At 42.6% G+C, this 19253-nt stretch overlaps 1 protein-coding gene across 3 annotated transcripts in view; it reads right to left on the reverse strand.

Annotated features, from left to right (window-relative positions):
* The window catches only part of STON2 (stonin 2), a 79255-nt gene that overhangs the window by 11223 nt on the left and 48779 nt on the right, over positions 1-19253 (reverse strand). For all 3 annotated transcript variants that reach the window (XM_037395435.1, XM_037395436.1, XM_037395437.1), the window contains one exon: positions 363-2195. In XM_037395435.1, the coding sequence (XP_037251332.1) occupies positions 363-2195 (1833 nt within the window). The remainder of the gene's footprint in view (positions 1-362; positions 2196-19253) is intronic.

The raw sequence follows: 19253 nt of genomic DNA on the forward strand, positions 1-19253 counted from the left end.
ACTTATCTGATCCTGTCCATCAGCCCCATAGCGTAGTATCTTGCTTTTGTAAGTTAGCTGAAAAAGCCCCACCTCCAGTAGCAGTGCTAAGCACATAGAGAAGTCTGATGCCCAAGTCCCGTAATGTAAAAGCAGAGACAGAAGGCATATTTTTGCATCTGGAAAACCTAAACCTGTTTTTATGACTAGCAATGTTGTAGGATATGTAAAATTCCTGCAATGAAGGGTCAAGTAAATGCTTATGCATTTGGGATGCTACAGAGGATGCTTTATCCCTCCCCATGTAAACCTAGTATTCCCTATCTTCCCAAATACGTAACTCCTTTTAGTTTACTCCTGCAGAGATGGAATGCACCACTCACCTGAGTTTTTGTCAGGCAGTCGGTTTATCCTCCATACGATGGAATTAAAGGCATGCTCATATTTGGCAGTTCCCAAAGTGACTCTCATTACTGGCTCAGAACCAGACAGACCGGTTGATCCAAAAGTGGCCCCCTTGTTCACCTTGGCTTTCAAAGATTTCTCCCCCAGGACGCTCTCCCTGCGGAAGTTCTTCACCCATTCGTTTGGCACTGGGTAGCGGATCATCACATTTTCACAAGGGACCTGAGTTAAAGGGTCACGGTTGGAAGAGAACCCAGTGGACATCATCAGCCAGCTCTGCACCTCCACCTCAGCACCATTGATGCTGGCAGCTGTCCTCAGGGTAAAAGGCAAAGTTTTCTCAGCAAAGACAGTTCTGAATCGCATCAGTTCAAACCGGCAGGCATCCAAGGGGTTGAACAGGATAATACGGGAGTTATTAAACATATCCTCATCCACACATGAATGGAACCGACAGCTGTATAATTTAATCCACTTAGTGGTAGTAGTGGGCATGATATCCTGCCTTGCAACTATTTCATTCCCTTTGATCAGGATATCATTAAGGCCCAGTCTGCATTCTGCCAGGCCCGAAAGGAAGCTCAGAACATAGATATGGGTCAGCACACTGTGCTGGAGAATCACACTGTCTCCTTTGGCCAAGATGCCATGAAACTCATCCCTGACATCAACCGTGATTTCTTCTTCTTGATAGTTTAGTCCCACTGTGCTCAGATCTGTTGATGAGGCTGGCAAGTTCATCAGTGTGTCTTGCACAGCATTGATGAAGCTAAGGAAGTCTTCGTAATCTGTAGTCCCGAGCTTGATAATTTGCTCTCTCTCTGCTGTGTGAGTAATGGCTGGCTTGGGCTGATACTTCCTTTTCTCCTTGTAGGTTGTGCGGTCCAACCGCACACTGTGTATCCTTCCACTCTCATCATAGTTCTGGAGTTTGCGCTCTGAAATCTCATGATTGATTTCAAGTTTGAATTCTCGGAAAGGTTTCTCCAGTCCCTTCTCATAAAAAAGCTGTATACATCCACTGTCAGTCAGCTTGACGTATATTGGTCCCCAGTGCCTGGATGACATAATATTCTTCTTCTCTGGGATCCTGAGCATCATTGGCCAGCCATCCTTTGGCTGAGCTGGTGACAGGTTAAATAAGGCTGCATCCAGATCATACGGCATCATGGGGTCATCATCAGGCAAGGTAGGGCTGCTCACATGATCTGGGTCTCCAATCTGGAGTTGCTTGAGCTGCTCCACAGCATCTGTGTGGGTTACACTTTTGCCTGCCTCATGGAAACTGATGGTATCAGGCTCTTGGTGGAGAATAATGAGAGATTCTCTTTGGCTTTTGCCTGGAGCGCTGGAGACAGAGGAGCTTTTGGAACGCCTGTCTCGCTCCTCAAAGAATGAGCTGAAAGGATTGATGGGTGAGGGTTGGACATCTCGCAGAGATTCATCTAGGAAGGGATTAGTAGCACTCCATGGTGGTGTTTCAACAGAAGGCAACTTGGTTAAGGAGGAGAGATCTAGTTTTTGAATTTTGGAGAGGTCCCCCAATGTGCTTTTAGGACGTTCTCTTTTAAAGGATGTAGTGAGGTTAAAGTTAACATCTGGCATCTGTGTTTCTGCAGGTGGGGTGTCTGTCTTCAAGGGAGAAAGGTTCTGTGGTGAAAAACTGACTTCATTGTCATCAAAAGTCACCCAGCTGGGAAAGCGAACTGTGGTTGGGGTAGATGAATGCCCATTCATGGAGGTGTTGTTCAGCTGCCAGTTGACAGCCTCCATATCTATCTCTTCATCTTCCTGGAGAGACGAGGAATTGTCTTTAAAAAAAGAGGGGAGGGGAGGAAATTTCAGCAATTTATTCTGATGTTACCTAGTACTCTCCACAAAAAGAAAACCACAGTCTGCACAATAGTTTTGCATGCTCATGAAAGGCCTATTCATATGCTGGCCAAGAAAGATAGTCAAAAGACTTGGCTAAAACACTGAAGAGTCTGGCAAGAATTAATGAAGAAATAGACAGCTGAACACAGAAAAGGAATGCAGGAAGAAATACAAAAGGAATGACAGCAATGATTGTATTGCTCTCATTCCAACATAATGACCTAAAAAAGAAATTTAGCCCACATGTTGCAGTGATTTGTTAAAACTTCCCTCTCTAAACTTTCAGGCTGCATTTCTTCTCTCCACTTATCTTCTGCCACTTGCCTGTTTTGTTCCCTCTTACTCTTGTTCTCATATTTTTTTCCCTTTCTGTCCCCATACCCTTTGCTCTAGAGAAGAATCTAGTAGGGAGAGGGAATGAACACTGAGGAAAAGCACTTCTCCACTCTGTCCCCACATACTCGTCTGAACATTTGTTGTTACCACAAAAGCACGTGGGGATATGGCAAAGGCACCATAAAAGGTGCCTAGGGGGCATTTTTGCCCAGGATGTGTTCAGCAAAGAGACTCTGGCTTACTCAGTGGGAAAAAGTCTGCCAGTTCTGGGATGTCTCTGAAAAATCTCTCGGAGAAGCTGTGATCTAGGGATGGACATTAGGATAAGGAAAAAAATATATTTGCCTTGTATTGTGGAAGCTGTCCTCACTCTCTGTCAGGACATGGCACCTTTGACCACTATTTTCCCAGTCTCAGGCTATGCCAAGACACTTCCCAGTAGCCTGCATCATACCGTGCTATTTCAATCCCATCTCTTTCTGGAGGAGATAGCTGCAGTGGTAATAAGGTGTTTTCCAAAATGAGCATAAATTCTCACAGTTCAGAAACTAAAGGGTTTTCTTCCCATTTTCTTCCCACTGGGTTAATGAATCAGAGTGCTCTTTAAAATGAGCAGCCAGCATGAAATTATACTTTGCAGCTGCACAACGGGTTGGCTCTGCATATGGTACAGTAGTGCTAGCATCTGTGCCTTTTGCTTCTGACAGACATAGAGATCCTGTGTTTTACACAAGTCAGTGTTCTTCAGTACAAGCAGAAAAGTGAGTGTAAAATGTAGCACATTGCTATGGCTGTACACCTGTGGTTTCAGCATATTTTACAATATTAACAATAACAACCTATTTAAGTCATTATTTCACTTGCCACCAGCTACCCAAAAAGATGTGCTTGATTTCCGTTCCGTCTCAACCATGATAGACGATTTGAATTTTTATTCCAGTTACCATTTAGAATATGAAATAGGGAATATTCATGTTAGCCAAAGTCTTGCCATTAGCTCATTATAATGTCTTGGGCAACTTGATTTTCTGGGCCTCTCTTCCCAGCTGTATGGAAGTTCACCCAACCTTTTGATCTAAGGACAAAACACATCATGTAAGCTCTAAGGGTTATTACAATTGAGAGTTATATATGAAGCAGAATGATACCAATTTGTTTTTCAAGCCACAATAATAACAAAGCAATAACAAGAACAGACAGCTTTTACAGACTATTAATGCATTTCAAAGTGTATTTCCAAAGCAGTGGCCCTATCTCAATCTCTCAGATTTTCTTCTCTACCCTGCCTTTTCACTCCTGGCCTTGCACAACGCCTCTCTGTAGTCCCTGCTACTGGTTGCACCACTGGGTATGTAGTGGTGGGTCTTTTACCTATTAAGTTTTGCCACAAGACTATAAATAGATTTGTGGGGGGAAAAAACAAGCCAACATATTATCATCCACAACCACACCCTAAGTGAGAAAGTAATAAAAAACCCACCAGGAATAATCTGACATTCTGATCCTCAGGTCCACACCAATACCTCCTATCATGCCTTTCCAGTACTTTGGTCAGCAAGCATGTAGTCCTTTGAGGCAAAGCAAAGGCAATGAAAAGATGTGGCAAAAGTCCCTGTTTTTATGGTATTTCTGGGAAAACATTACCCATTTCTTTCAGGACTTCTAAAAGTCCTATGTTTTTACCATCAAGGTTTCTTAGGAAAGACCACCTCTTGTCTGCTTGCAATTATAATGTCACCCTTTCCTGTCTCTTAGCTTTTGAATTGCAGAAACTAAAGGTGGTTCCACAAATAAAGTATTAACAGTTCTGATAAATTTGAGAGAGGCAGATGAAAACACCTCCTTGAGAGTCCATGTGAAAAACACACAGAAATCACTTGAAAAATTTCTTTCTAAATTGAACCAGTTTTATAAATTGCTTTTTTGATCCAGATGCCCAGAAATATAGCAGAAGCATTAAGAGAAGATGGTTTCATATATGTAATAATTTGTGTGCCTTTATTTTCTAGAAAATATCAGTAAAGTGTTACTTGATTTGATATGTGGAAGTGTCAAACCTGTGAAGTGAAATAATCTTTCTTTTCCAAACTATAATCAAAAGTAAATTCTTCTGCTGCCAAAGAACCATATGGCTGAGTTTACAATTGTTAGAAGAATACAGAGGTGGTTCTAGAAAAGACAATGTTGTAGCTTTGTCTGTAAGGGAATGACTAATAGCAGGAAGGATAAAAATAACAATATGGTAATGCAGCTTAAGCATACAAAGAAAGCTCCTGAGAACTAGATGAAATAGTGTGTGTATCCCAAGAGAAATATTGGAACCTCTGCTGTAAAGGCAAATACAGCATGGTGAAAAATCTTGATGTTGCTAGAGGATGGCTTAGACAATTACTTCAGGGTTTTCCTTCCTTGACTTTTGAGGAGTTCCTGGACATGGGTGACAAAGTTTAAAATATAAATGTCCTCCAATTTGGCAGCATCCCAGTAGGCCTGGGAGAAGATACCTAAGAAAGGGATCCCCTAGATGAACTTCTTGCAGCCACAACGGTTTTCAACAGCTTGCTGGTGGGGTGTGGACAGTCTTCAACCCAGAGTGACTCCTGACAGAGAAAGACTAGATCTGCATAAAAAAAGGAAGAAGTGATCAAAACAAAGCTCTTGGGGTTTTTTTTCCCCTTCTTGACCGACTGACTTTGCTTTCTGAAGCAAATGACTTCGATAGGCGTGTACTTTGCAAAATTAAAATATCTTTTAATTGTCTGACCTTTCCAGATTCCAACCTGGCAGGTTGCTCCAGCCAGCTACAAAACACAGGAGCTGATTTACCAAGGAGCTGAAGGGGACAGTAGCTCTGTCTTCTTTCCCAGTGCCACCAGCAACCTGAGCTCTGGGGCAAGCAGCTTCAGGCTGCCCACACAACTATGCACCTGCATTCATTGCCCCACGTAAGTGGTGTCTGCAACCAGCACTGGCCATACTTTGCTACATACATGCCTGAACATCATTACGAAGCCATTAAAGAATTTGCAAACCTAAGTCCTCAGTGAACAATAAAATGCCAACCTGCACTGTAAGGTTATTTTTTGTCCACAGGCCTCTTAATGTTTTGTTGGCTTTGCAAGTATTCAGCAGCAAAATGGTTAATCATTTCAGTATGATAAATTGGAAAACAGCATTGTTATAATGGATGTAGAACATCTCGCTGTGACCGGCCTCTTGTGACTTGGTACAAGGAAGGCATTTGTTCTCTTTCTTGTATTGTCTTTTAATTCTTCTATTTAAACTATTTTGGCCAAACCCACCAGGTAGTGAGGATAACAGTTATTGCCTCCACATGCTTCCTGAGTCCCTATGCTATCAATCAGCGTGTGGAGACATTAAGGGAATACCTGGAAGTGCCCACTCCCAGCCTGCAGGACACCTTCCTCCCATGAGCTTCAGAGCAGACTTTGCAGACAGAAGAGGCAATCGCCTTGCCTCCTTGCAAGAGGACTACGGGAAGGGGCTGGAAAGCCCCACACTACTTGACCACCAACACCGGACAGGCTGAAACATAGATTTGTAACCACTCCTACAGATTTTGAGTGTCTCTGCAAGATCCGAGCTGTGGAAGAGATGACTGCTCACACAGTCCTTGCCCTCATACTCCTGCTGCTGAACACACCATACAAAAATTTAACAGCAGTCTGGTTCTCCAGCATGCTGAACTGTTAATATAGAAGTTACATTTTTAACTTCATACTTTATGGCACAGCTAAGAGACATTTCAAAATCATCACAAAGTAACCAGCAGGAGAAGCTGCAAGATGAAAGACTTAAGTCGCAGACCTGTTCTCTATGGTTCCCTTTCTTAATCCTTCTCCTTCCGCTTGACAAAGTTCTCTGATCATGTTGAATGGATTCATCCTTCGATTACTTTTCAGTTCATCATACTCTGCCATATTCTATCACTACATCTCTTTGAACCTGCGTGCCTAAATGTAAATCTGTGGCCTGATTATCCCAAATCTGCACTACTAGTCTGTTCCCAGCAGCAGGTTAATGACTCCTTAAATACGATGCCTGTTGCTTGGTTAACTATTGCAAATTCATCACAAGTCCCAAAAGAAGTTTAATTGTCAAAAGAAGTTAAATCATCTCAAGTTACAAAGTAGTTCTATCACAAAGCTTCCAGCTCTATTTAAAACACAATGAATTTCATCTATGTTCAATTAATTTATCCCCACGAGTCTCTAATCTTTATAAGAACACCTATATTTCATTTTAAATGTGAGCCATCGTGCAGATACTAAACTGACGATGAAATATGAGCAAATTATGACTCAGCCCCTCACTGCTAGATTGCAGCAGCCCTCATACTGCAAGAGAACTGTTGAAAAGGACTGTCCTCCATGTACTATCTTAAAGGACTCCACAAGTTTTTGTGGACTTCGTCGTTGATGTTTTGACATTTTCTTATTATTCTACATCTACAGAAACATATGTATTCAGGGGAAGGTAGAACTACTGTATTTCACACATTCATGCTTATCGTGCTTCACTGCCCTGAATTATTTGCTTTGTGTCTCCTTCACTCACGCTGCCTCTTGCTGCTTGGAGAGGGGAGAGAACGTCTTCCCAGCAACTAAGCCTGACCGAACCATACCAAACTGGTATCAGGCTACCCATAAGAACAGTGGTAGTTGCAGTGGGAAGTCTCATCGCAGCCAGCTATGTACGATGCTATTTGAGTGCCCTTTTTTGTCTCACTTGTTTTCCTCTCCTCTGTTTATCTTTATTCAACTGGAGAAACTAACTAAATGACGACTGAAATTCAATCAGAGCCCTGTCATTACTCCTTGGGTAAAGAAAATGTTAAAGATATCAAAATTAGTTTAAAAGTTAGAAATAATTTCCTGCATGACTTAGTTTAAAATATTTTTATTGTGTTATGTTTATTGAGTCATTAAAACTCTGGCTCATAAAAAAAAATTCAGATGTGGTATGGAATAACTGAAACAGTATTTCAGCAACTATAATCTATGTACAGTTAATTCCCCTTTTTCTTGCACAGATCTTATGCTGTCTGCTCTTGGCTGTAACTAGTTTTATAAAAGTTTCTTACTGTTCTGCAGCCTGTATTGTGCAGTAGGCTGGGTAATCAGAATGGATCTGGCTAGTCTTAAAACAAACCCAAGCATCTGTAACTCACCTCATGCACCCGACTGGTGAATTAAGATTCCTACAACAGATACCTGTATTCAGAAAATGTGCTTTCCAAATATACTGCTTAGGTTTTAGTCAGTAAACACTTAGAAATTAGTGTACTAATAGTCTTCGACAAAATAACAGTCAAGAACAAACACACAACCTATCCAGGAATCACCAAAACATTGCAGCAAAGATACACACACGCACACACATATATGTATACATATAAAAATAGCTTTGAAAGGTAAGTGCCTGGGTCTCCAATTAATACCAATTTATTATTTGACAGTAAATTCCAAATTAGGCATAGTTCATGCAAGTCATGGACAAGGCTGTTAGTGTCTTAAAGAAACTGTTACATCTTCACATCAGGTAGGAATTACATAGCAATAAGTTAGAGGCAATAAGGAACTTTAAAGGAAAAAAAAACTCTCCTAGCAATAGCTGAAAGACATTAAATACCCTAAGGGAAGGCACTCTTTATCACATAAACCCAGCTAGCTTTGTTGTTGGTTTTGTGGGGGTTCTTTTCAGTAAAGAAGGCTACTTTGAAGAGAAATCAAAGTAAGAAGTGGAGTTCTTCTCTAACGTGTAAAACAATGGTAGTGAATGGGTCCCAAAACTACTACAGGAAAGACAGCTTTTTGATTTAAACCCATTTGAGAGTCACAGATCTAGAAAGCACGTGCTCTTCCTGAAGATCAGTTCCTGTGCTTCCATTAGCTGGCCAGAAGGTGGTACATTAAGACTGACAGAAATAGAAGTCGTCTTCAAGATTTTTACAAGATTTAGACAAGACTACGCCTGTTCAAAGCATTCAAAATATATATGTGACATAATACTATTTTATACATAAGAATCATTTGAGCCAAGCTGTGAACAGGTCTCCCATAAGTGGTGGAGAAAGCATGGAAACCTGCTTGGTTTTCCTTAGAACTTATTTCTACTAAACAAACACAATACACTCATAAACATCTTAGCAGCTAAGCATACCTACATGATTCATTACAAAGCAACTTTGTTGTCATCCCTGAAGACATAGCATAGACGCGACTGACATATTTTGAGCACTGTGTCATCTTAACTTTGTTCTCAGCAAGGTGTGCTCAGGCCAGAGGTTACCAAGCCCAGTACTACACCCTAGCTTTAGTCATCATTACTGTGTCAGGGTATGCGTCGGAGTACTTACAGTCCCAGTTTGGCAAAGCTAGGCAAAGCCTGTGTGTGAGGGGACAACGCAGAGCTGCGAAACACAAAGCTGAACCTGTTCCAGCAGAGGGATCGATAAGAGAAGGCAGGTTCTCTGGAGAAGAATGAATCTGTCTGCTTCATCTTTCACCCAAAAGGAGAACAAAGAGCAAACAGGAACAATGGAAGACAGGCACATGGCATTTTTCAAAAGCAGTTCCTTCCAAAGTACATTGGCAAATATAAATGAAGTCGGTTTGCCTCTGAATGTACTTTGGACTTTACTTCTACCCGCAGAGGTCTGCTTCCCTCTCTGATTTTAATCAGCAGTACATACAGCATATCCTAGAATTGTGGAACTGCCACTGAGACGAGACCTTGGAGCTCATGAAGAAATATTCCAAGAGCGAATAAGGAAAGAGAAATGTTCCTGCTAGCCCAGAATGTTTCAGGAAGTTAATGATATTTGGCAAGCAGAACAAACCTGTAGGCAATCCTACAAATCCAAAGACAATCCCACCCCATCTTGGCAGAGCTGATACTAGCATTCATTGAACAAGCTCTCTTTTGCAAAAAGCCATTGCATAATTCTCTCATACACAACTAATATGCTACTTTATTATGCGGTAATTTGATCAGCAATATATGATGGACAAATACAGAGGTTTGCAGACCTCCTAAGTTTTGTCTTCAGTGCTTGAGATGTGACCTTGTGGAATAAGCCTGACACTTGCAGCGCCAGACTGCAGGTGGAAATGTGCCAGCTACTGGACCCTCTCAGAATCTGGGGTCCCATTAAGCAGCATAACCTTTGACTGTAAAGCAACACACTACGGTCTCATGCATCAAGCTGTGGCTCCAAAAGGCAGCTGCAGAATGCATAAGCATGGGGGGCTGGCTCAGCTGAACAAACGTGGAAACGTTCCCATAGCCATAGGAAAACTGAAGGCAGGAGACCATCATGTACGTCAGACACCTGAAATACTCTGGGTCTGCTACTGCCAGTCCATCAGTTCAGAAACTGTACTGGTAGTGACCACAAATGCTAACACCAGCTGACAACAACTTGGTAGTCAGTGCAAAATAACTCACTGATCTCTTAATTCCTAGGTGAGCAGCTTCTGCATGACCGAAGCCAGTATCACCCCAACTATCTGCTCAGTCTTGTGCTGATTCTGTCGCAAAAAAACCCAAGTCAGTACACAGGGATAAGCCTGTACCAGCACTCAATTCACTGCTCACAAAAATAAACACTGATGTCCACCTCTGCATATCATTTGGTAAGAAAAAGGCAGGGCAACATATACCAGGGAAAGAAGGAATGTGTTTTGCTTGACGACTGATGTAAAAAGCTACAAAATTAAAATTTATATTGATAGACAAAGATTTAGACCCTATACCGCAGAGAATAAAGTGTGGGGGGAAGGAGGGGAAAAAACAGACATTGTTATTTTACATCTTCAAAATACACTATTGCCAACACTTCTGGCTCCCCACAACATCTAAAAATAGCAGCAATAACTTCCTCATTCCTGCCCCCAAGGCATTTCCCAGGATCAAGTTTTCTATCATATCAAGTCAGCAGCTCACATCCTGTCTGCCAGATTTGTCTGCATATCTCAGGTTATCCGGGCAAGAGGTAATCTCATATTTATACACTACATTTACCCTGAGCAATATCAAAATGATTTACAAGTTATGCGACTGCTGTTATTTCAAAATACCCAAAGACCTATTTCCCAATTTCTAATGTAGGGCTCTGTGGAAACTTCAACTTCAGCTTTCCATTCATATTTTAAGAATTTAGTTACCTGATGAACTGTAAAGACAGATTAGTTCCATAGACAATACACCTGATGAATACTTATAAATTATGGAAGTTACCAGTGCTCCACTTCTGCCTGAAGCTTATGCTAAATATTTTTTCCCCCTGTAGCTTGTTATGCAAACATTTTCCGTTTGAAGTGCAGGGAAGACCATGTATCTACACGAGGGTAGCCAGTCTGGCCAGTCCTTCTTGACCCAAAGCATATAGGAGCTCCAGGCTACAGTGAAGTTTTATGAATTAACAGGTGAGGTGTTCAATGCAAAGGTGAGAGCAGCTCTAACAAAGCCATGTGTAGGTGAATTTTTTAAATTTTTTTTTTAATTCCTGGAGGGATTTTTGTCTTATAGCACAAAGGACAGAAGGAGACTGGCTGGAGAGTGTAAGAAAACAGGAGCGGACAGCCTGATCTACAGGTAATGCCTGACCCACGCAGATATCACTGAGGATGCACCTGCCAATGCAACACCTCCACCCTCAACAGATAATGATAATTACAGGTGCTTGAGAAGAGCCATGGTGCAAAGGGTATGACATAGGAATGGGCTGCAAGAAGCTTAGGTGCTAATCTGAACTATGTGATTGTCTAAGTGACCTTCAGCTAGCAACCGATATCCTCTGCTCCGCAAGTTTTCTCTCTGTAGCAAAGCAAAAATACTGATGTAATGGAAAGTGTTAATGGCTGTTGCGAAGTGTGTTTGATGAATAGGCTATCATAAGTCATGTGAGAGCTTGTGGGCTTTCTGGAGGCCAGGCAGGATAAATGGAATAAGCAAGGGAGCTCCTGTAGGGAATAAAGTAACTGGAGACAGTAGAAGCTGTGGCCCTTGGCTGAGCAAAACTTAACTCATGCGTGCCAAGGAATTTCCTTGTGCACTGGCTGCTTGCAAGTAGGTGTATCAGCACAAGAACAAAAATAAAGGTAGAAAAGCTGCAGTAAACAGCTAAGACTGGATGCTTAAGTACAGGACTAGCCATGAACTGCAAGGAGAAATGCTGGGCATCAGCTTCTTACTCTTTGTTCCGCTGAGAAACAGAGCACTGTGCCCAGTATTTACAAGCAAGAAGGAATCCACCAAAATATTGGAGGTGAGCCAAAAAGGCCTCTAGTACCAGTCAGCAATAGTCTCACCTGAGATCTAAGTATGACAAATACTATCTTTTCTGGTGAGAGAGTGTATGGCATGGTTCCCTCTGCCAAGACTGACCTGATATTAACTGGGGGCAAAACTGATGGTAGAAAGAATGTATCTCTCCAGCTCTCAATGGAAACTATCACATGAATTAAAGATTTTAAATTCAGTTATTTTTTAATGCATCTACCTTGCACAATGTTGGAACACCAGAAATTATGATCTGGGAGACCTGTTCTTATAGAAAAACAAAATGCAGAAAATATCCCTATTATTTTGTTAGAAAACCCAAAGTATTTCATGCCTCATTTTGCTTCAAATAAATTGCAAGAACAGGGACAAAGAAAGGTCTGAGACACCCAGATCAAGTGGTAAGGTGGGTGGAGCACATTTATAAAACGGAAAGAGATTTGGGTTTTTTTTCCAGGAGCATAAGGTGAGCATGGGGTTGTTCCTCATCCTGGGCTGTAAGGGTGTAAAGACTATTTATAACTGCTATTTTAACTGTGCACCTGAAAGACATAAATATTTTCTTAGGTAGAAATTGGGATGACAAAAGTAGGTTGCTCAGAGATCCCAAACATGAGAAGCTTTATATCGACCAAGAATACTGAGAGAAATCTTGCAGTTTCCAAACACGTACCAAGACCTTAGAAAGCAAACTTGCTGCAATAGAGACTGAAACAGCCTTGTTATACTCAGGTAGGCACCACTTCATTCTGGAAATAAACTTTGTCTTCAAAATCCATATTATGCTCTTGCTAAAGTGTTGCAGGGTAGAGCTAGGGTGCTGCATCGCTGGTTTTCACTGCTTGAGGCCTTTAAAGATGTGTTTTGGATACATGCTGTGCAAGACAGTTTAGGGAGATAGGGTGTAGTAAGAAGAAATATTCCCACTGGTGGTAACCTAACTTCAGCCTCCTTTACAGTGACACCATTCTCTGATTTTGCCCATCCAGGAAAACTACAGTGATGTTACAAGGGCTGTCTCGGAGTGTTTCTAAAAGCATGGCTGTATTGGCAGAGTTCACACCTGCCCTGCCAGTCTGACTAGCGCAACCGTACTACAGCCAGCTCGGGGAACAAACGGAGCTGACCCAGCTCACACTGCATCTGCATATAATGAAAGAACTCCCAAGGGTGGCGGAAGACAGAAAACTTGTCAGCATGTTCATCCAAAGATGGTTTAGTTAACAGCTCCTGCTATACGGCTCTCTGACCCAGTGAGAGTCTTGTTATCATCCCATGGTGCTATCAGCGCCTCATCTCCAACCCCAAGGCAGCTGCTGACCAGCCCGGGAGGCCGTTAGGAGGGAACGGCTTGTTTTACCATGTATTGCTCTGACTGATGAGGCCATTCCCCTCTTTCCACACTCAGCTGTTCCAGGCCTGGGACTCCCTTAGCTCAGCCCTTCCTTCAGGCCAGGCTCCCACCATAAAAGCCCAGCTGTTGCACAGCTATTTACAATTGCAGGAAATCAACAGAACCAAATACTGGGCTGTTATCTATCTTATGTTATTTAGAGTTTTGTTTTTCCCTTTTGTATGTGTGTGCAAAGCCACCACAGTACACGGGATTATTCAGGATTGCTCCACAGAAGCAGCCAAACAGAAATGATCCAACAAGCAATTTCTTCCTCTCTCGCTTGGGCCATGCTGGTGTGATTACAGCAAACACAAAGGCACTGGCCTCACTGTTAAATGTGAGAGTCTGACCAAAAGAGACCCACGTGTGAAGAATGGTGTTATGACAGTGCTCTGTGGTGAGAAGTGAAGAGGAAACCCACACTTCCTTCCTCTCTGCACAGATTGCAACTTCGCATCTTCCCATCTCTAGCAGGCATCTTCCCTCTGAACTACGATTCTGCCTGGGGGCAAAACACCAGGTATCCAGGGCCCAAATTCCATCGTGCTAGTCCTGCATAACTTCTCAGCCATGCCAATTTCTTACTGTCAAGTTTTAGCTTCCCCCATCATCACCTACTCTTGGCTATGTGTCCTCTTTCTTCCCTGAATGATGCTCTCCATTTTTTTGATGGGGATGCAGAGGGGCAGGAATTCAGCTAGTGGCTTTGCCAAGTCATCGCTTTTTCTTTGTAAGATAGAAACAATCGGTGGAGAACATTAAAGTAATCCTGTGGAGAAGTAAAGAAGAGACCCCAAATGTCAGCCACCAGAGTTAGTGAGCCCCTTGCCATAGATTTGTGTACACACACACACACACACACACACAAGAAAGTTGTCAGCTTTAAAGATGATGAACAAGGAACCCTGATAATTTCTGTCCTGGGGTAGCAGGTACCAGGAATTAGGCAGAGTACAGAGGCTTGAAGGGACAGGGCTTTGACAGTGTCAGGGCAATCCCTATACAAAATACACTACAGAAAGCCAAGTGGAAATAAAACTTCTGCATTCTTGAAATGTGGAAGATATAGCAGGTCTTCAGGGTACAGGACAAGATTAGGGAAGGGAAAAAAAAAAAAAAAGATGGACAGTGTGATAGGAAACCTTACTGCCTGTATCACCAAACTGCATAGCTGGTTTGGTGGCAGCGGAGAGACAAGAGCTGAGCACAGAATGTGACCGATTTGAAAGAAAACAACAGGGGCCCCACAGCTGCTGTGCCCTGTAAACAAAGCATGGCTTTCTGAAGGGCCATGTGAGATTTTGCAGAAGAGCCCTGAAAGAATCAAGGTCTGCCCAAAGGAAACAACAGCAATTAGAGAAAGGAGGAATATGGGACAGTAAGATAATATGAGGACTTCATTGAGCTTGAAAAGAAAGGTACCCAAAGTATAAAATGAAAAAAATAATTATTAATGTATTCCTACAAACAGATCAAATAGGCATTCAAGAAATGAACGGCCAACAAACATTAGACAGGTGATTAAAGTACCCTAAAGCAATATCTTATTATATAGTGACACTGACCGCTGGAGATTTGATAGGAGCTGCCTACAAACACCACCACCACTGCTATGGACAAGAATGACTGCCTCAGTTCACTAGTGAGCGTTATATTCTAACATTTCAATAAATAAGCTGATCACTTCCTAGGAAAAGAGATTTTTTTCTCCTCCATGAGATGATGCTGCATGATTGTTTCAGTACTTTACGGAAATGAAGGGTGGGGGGAATTTTTTTGCCCACTGGCTTACTTGTGTACAGTGGATAAAGTATTTAGGTAAAGTGTCAGAAATAGATGTCAGGTGAAAATGTACCATCAGTGGACTTATACTAGGTTAACGAGTCTAGAAAAAATATACAAAGGGGCTTAGGAACACAATGCAATCTGATCTTTTGCACTGCATCTCCCCAGTTCACAGGTTCTCACCACTCATCTAGGTCACATCAAGGTCAAATGGCAGAAACAAAAAGGCCAGTCATGTGGACAAGGACATGCCCCTTATGGAAAGCTTTGAATTTAACATCTCATGTGACATGCCATTTCTTGTAGGATTTGTTAAGAAACACACATATGAGCACTTGAAGTTACGAAGGAGGATTCTGCCCTCGCTCTGGCTAAATGAAAGCGTGTTTCTGCTTGGGACATGGAAAGAGATTGTACTGGAAGGGAGTGTGTTTATCTGAATGAGAATTTTAATGCTTTAGAAATGCTGACAGCTTTGGAGATTAAATCCTGTATTTACTGACTTAGCAGTATCCTCCCTCCTAAATATACCCCATCATCCCTGCACCACAACATAAGGGGGAAGCCCTAGATATCCACTTACCACAAGGCGAAATCTGTGCTTGAGCGATCCGAGCTGCATCTGAACAAAAATGTTCCTTGGGGTCAACTCTGCTGATGATTTTGGATATGAAAATTGGTTCACCCATAAAGCAAACTGAAACCCAACTCTTTTATTATAGGATCCGAGCAGCTGTCAGATGGCAGCAGCCTGACTCTGCTGGGGTAAAAACGGTGCCACACAGCCCTGTGGGCAAGCCAGGCTCCTTGTAAATAGTTTCATGAGGCATCAGGAAGCAATTACTGAATCCCAGCAAAACCTAATTATGCCCCCTTCTCCTCCTTCATGAGCTATCATTTGGGAGAAGCCAGAATTATTTTTCTCTTCTCTCCCCTACAGTTAAAACATAAATTAAGGGGATTCTTTTCCCCTCCCCTTTAAACTTTTAGCCCTGTTTAGTCTCATCTTTGTACCGGGGTCTTTTGTCCTCCTCGGGAAGAGGCTGCTTTGCTGGAAGCTGACGGAAAGACAACTGTCCGGCAGACAATAAAGCTGTCTGCAGAGCAGGCATCTGTGGATGGAGGCAGCGCTGGCCCCGACGGAGGCATTAGGCATTCCCAACCTGTTGCCATAGCAGCGAGGACCGGGCAGGACCGCAGCCCCCCCTGCGCCATCGGGGCTGCCCCTGCGAAGGCATTAATGAATGGGGAGAAATGTTAACCCCTGCCTGCCCTCTCCCAGCAAGGGAAGGAGGCCGGATTGCTGCGCCGGGGATAAATGGTGTCTCCTCCAGATGGGGAAGGCAGCAGAAAGAGCAGCTGTGAAGCACGCTGCTGGTGCAGAGCGGGTGCGGGCTGGCTCCCCCGAAGGGCGTTCCTCTGGAGCATCTGCCTGTACAGACAAGCCTTGGTGCTAATTACAGAATTTTCAAATAGATCAAAATAACATGCACCAAACAGGTTAAAAACGTAGCATGCCTGGAACCTGCATCCTTCTGGGTCCACCAGATAGAGCAGAGAAGAGATGGGACGTGTCCATGGTTGTAGCCATTCTCCAGGAGGCTCCAGCTGACCAGGGATGCTGAGTGGCAGTTTTACAACTTTCACATACAGCAAGAACTAATCCTGCATATTTTATCTCTTCCTCCTGCACACATGCTACAGCGTGAACCATTAGGAAGTCATTTAATGGAAGTGGCAAACACTTCCCGAGCACAAAGAATAAATATAGATAGCATTGGTAGCACTATCCTCTGTGAATTCAGGGTAGAGTTTAACAGGAGGGCAGTGACTGGAATCTTGCATGCTTTAACTCAATTTTGGCGCTCAGCATTGAGTGTCTGTATGTACATGCAGCTCTAGAATATGCAGATTTATATAGCCCACACCTAAGCCTTGCTGTCCAAACTGAAAACTTGTGGTTGCTTTTGTGATAGGCAAGACTGTCTTTTGTAATCTTTGAGGGGGGGGGGGGGGGAAGAGAGAAGAAAAAAGATCAGTTGTTCTCTTATTTCCCTTCTTATACACTGTAATGTCTGGATACAGAAATGGAGGGAACAATGTCCACAGACAAAGCAATTCCCTTCTCAGCCAAGAGCAGCCTTACTTTTGATTTGGTTGGAGGAACAAGGATCCTGCCTGCTGCAGCTGTCTACTCCAACAGTTTGTAAACTACGTTCATATCAGTACACCAAAGTCTGAGTGTTTCTCCATCGTCTTTTTGGCCTGCAAAGCAGACTGAAAATCTCTTGAGAACAGGAGCTCTCATGAGAGTTATCTGAACTTCAGGTCAGGACAGAAAGTCTCCTGGATCAGCATTCCTGACAACATTTCAGTGATTCTCTGTTGGTCCCAGCTGGAACCTGTACATGCTGAGGCAGCTGCAAAACACACAATAAGCTAAGCTCAACTGAACAGCTTCCAGCTTTGGAAGAGCTTTGCAGTTTAGCTTAAATTTGGGAAGGAGAAAATTCAGGTTGATTCTTCTCATCTATGTTACTTCATTCATTTCCTACCAAGGGACCACCTGGAAAGGGGATCACCGCATCTGCCCGTGGGTGGCCAGATGCCAATCAGATTTCAGTACTCAGTGAAGATGCTCCTTGGAGAGTTAGGCTGTCTACACTCTGCACCATGCAGCAGGTGAGAGAGATGTAAAGCGGAACTCCCGTATTCTGCGAGCAGCAGTTTTGCTGAAGAGACAAGAGGGAGCCTCTCCTGCTACACTGAGCCAGCAGGAGTCACTTTTAGACAGAAATAATTTTTGTACATCTCATTTACTGTCATCTGTAAATGTGTTTTACTCTGAATGGTACGTTTGGTAGTATGTACTTAGGAATATGTGCATAGGTTTCACTCAGATAAGGAGGGTGAGAGGGAAGTAGGGCAACGTTATGGGATGGAAGGCACCTTTAGAAGCAGTGATTCTGAAAAAAAATATGGATGATTATCACCTCTGATACAATCCTGAGGCTAAAAGTTCTGATGTAATATTAGGGTTTAGGAAGAGAGAAACGTGAAGCAGAAGGAAAATCATTTCACTTGCGTATGCAGTGTGGCCTGGTTCCTGGTGGACCACTACAACCCCATCTTTTGTCCAGAGTTCAAGGATATAGAAAAACTGAGGAGGGTTCAGAAAAGATCCGCAACAACTATAAAGGAATCAAAACCCTACCACACAACGAAAGACAAAAGCTCAATATATTTAGTCTGCTCCACAGGAGATTCAGAAACAATCAGTCTGTAAGCACCTACACAGAAAATTTTAAAAGAAAAATTGCTGTGATCTAATAACTGGAAGGCAACATGGAGAAATTGAGATTAGAAATCATGCAGAGTTTTAATAGCAAGAGCAATTAACCATTGAACTGATTTACCAAAAACTCTGCGCAGTGAAGTCCCATGTCACAGGAGTGCTTTAGGCAGGCAAGATTATTCTAGTTCTCACAGGAACTAAGTCAGGGATGTGATATGGTTTATGATATGCAGAAGCTCCAGCTACATGAGTGCTTTAAAGTTTTCTGACCTCTTAATCCGCATGGGAAAAAATACAGCAACGGTTATTTAAGTAGCTCCATCTCATTCCCCTGTTGTGTGATGAATTCAGAAATAGCCAAATGAATTTTAGTGCTGCTCCCTCACATAAAAACACTAACGTAACTAGATTAAGTGTGGAGAGTTGACATCGAATTGAGCATTTTGGAATTGGCTGTAAGGAATGGAAAGTAAAGTTACAAAGTAAGCCAGGCCAGTATTCAGGAGGCCAAATGTATCTGTGAGGATGTCCTCACGCAACCTGACCTGAGAGTGCTCAGACATACACGTTCCTACACATGATAATATTGCAGTACAAACTGCTGTTTAAAAATAACAGAGAAAGAAAAAAAGGAATGGCATCAAATTATCCTTTCTTACAGATCACAAGAGTCAGCTGAAATTTGCTTTTTGCACTTCAGAACTCTGTTCCAAATATATGTTTATGTGTAAATCCAGCTGCTTATTGCCTCGTACACAAGGGCAATGAGTTTCTTGTGTTTTCAACAAACACCAAAACACTGAAGTCCCCTAACAATGCAGTGCTTGACGAATCTGAATTGCTCACTCACCCACTGAAATTCTATACAGAGCAGCT

Source organism: Falco rusticolus, chromosome 7, assembly GCF_015220075.1.
Source record: "Falco rusticolus isolate bFalRus1 chromosome 7, bFalRus1.pri, whole genome shotgun sequence".
Classification (NCBI taxonomy): Eukaryota; Metazoa; Chordata; class Aves; order Falconiformes; family Falconidae; genus Falco; species Falco rusticolus.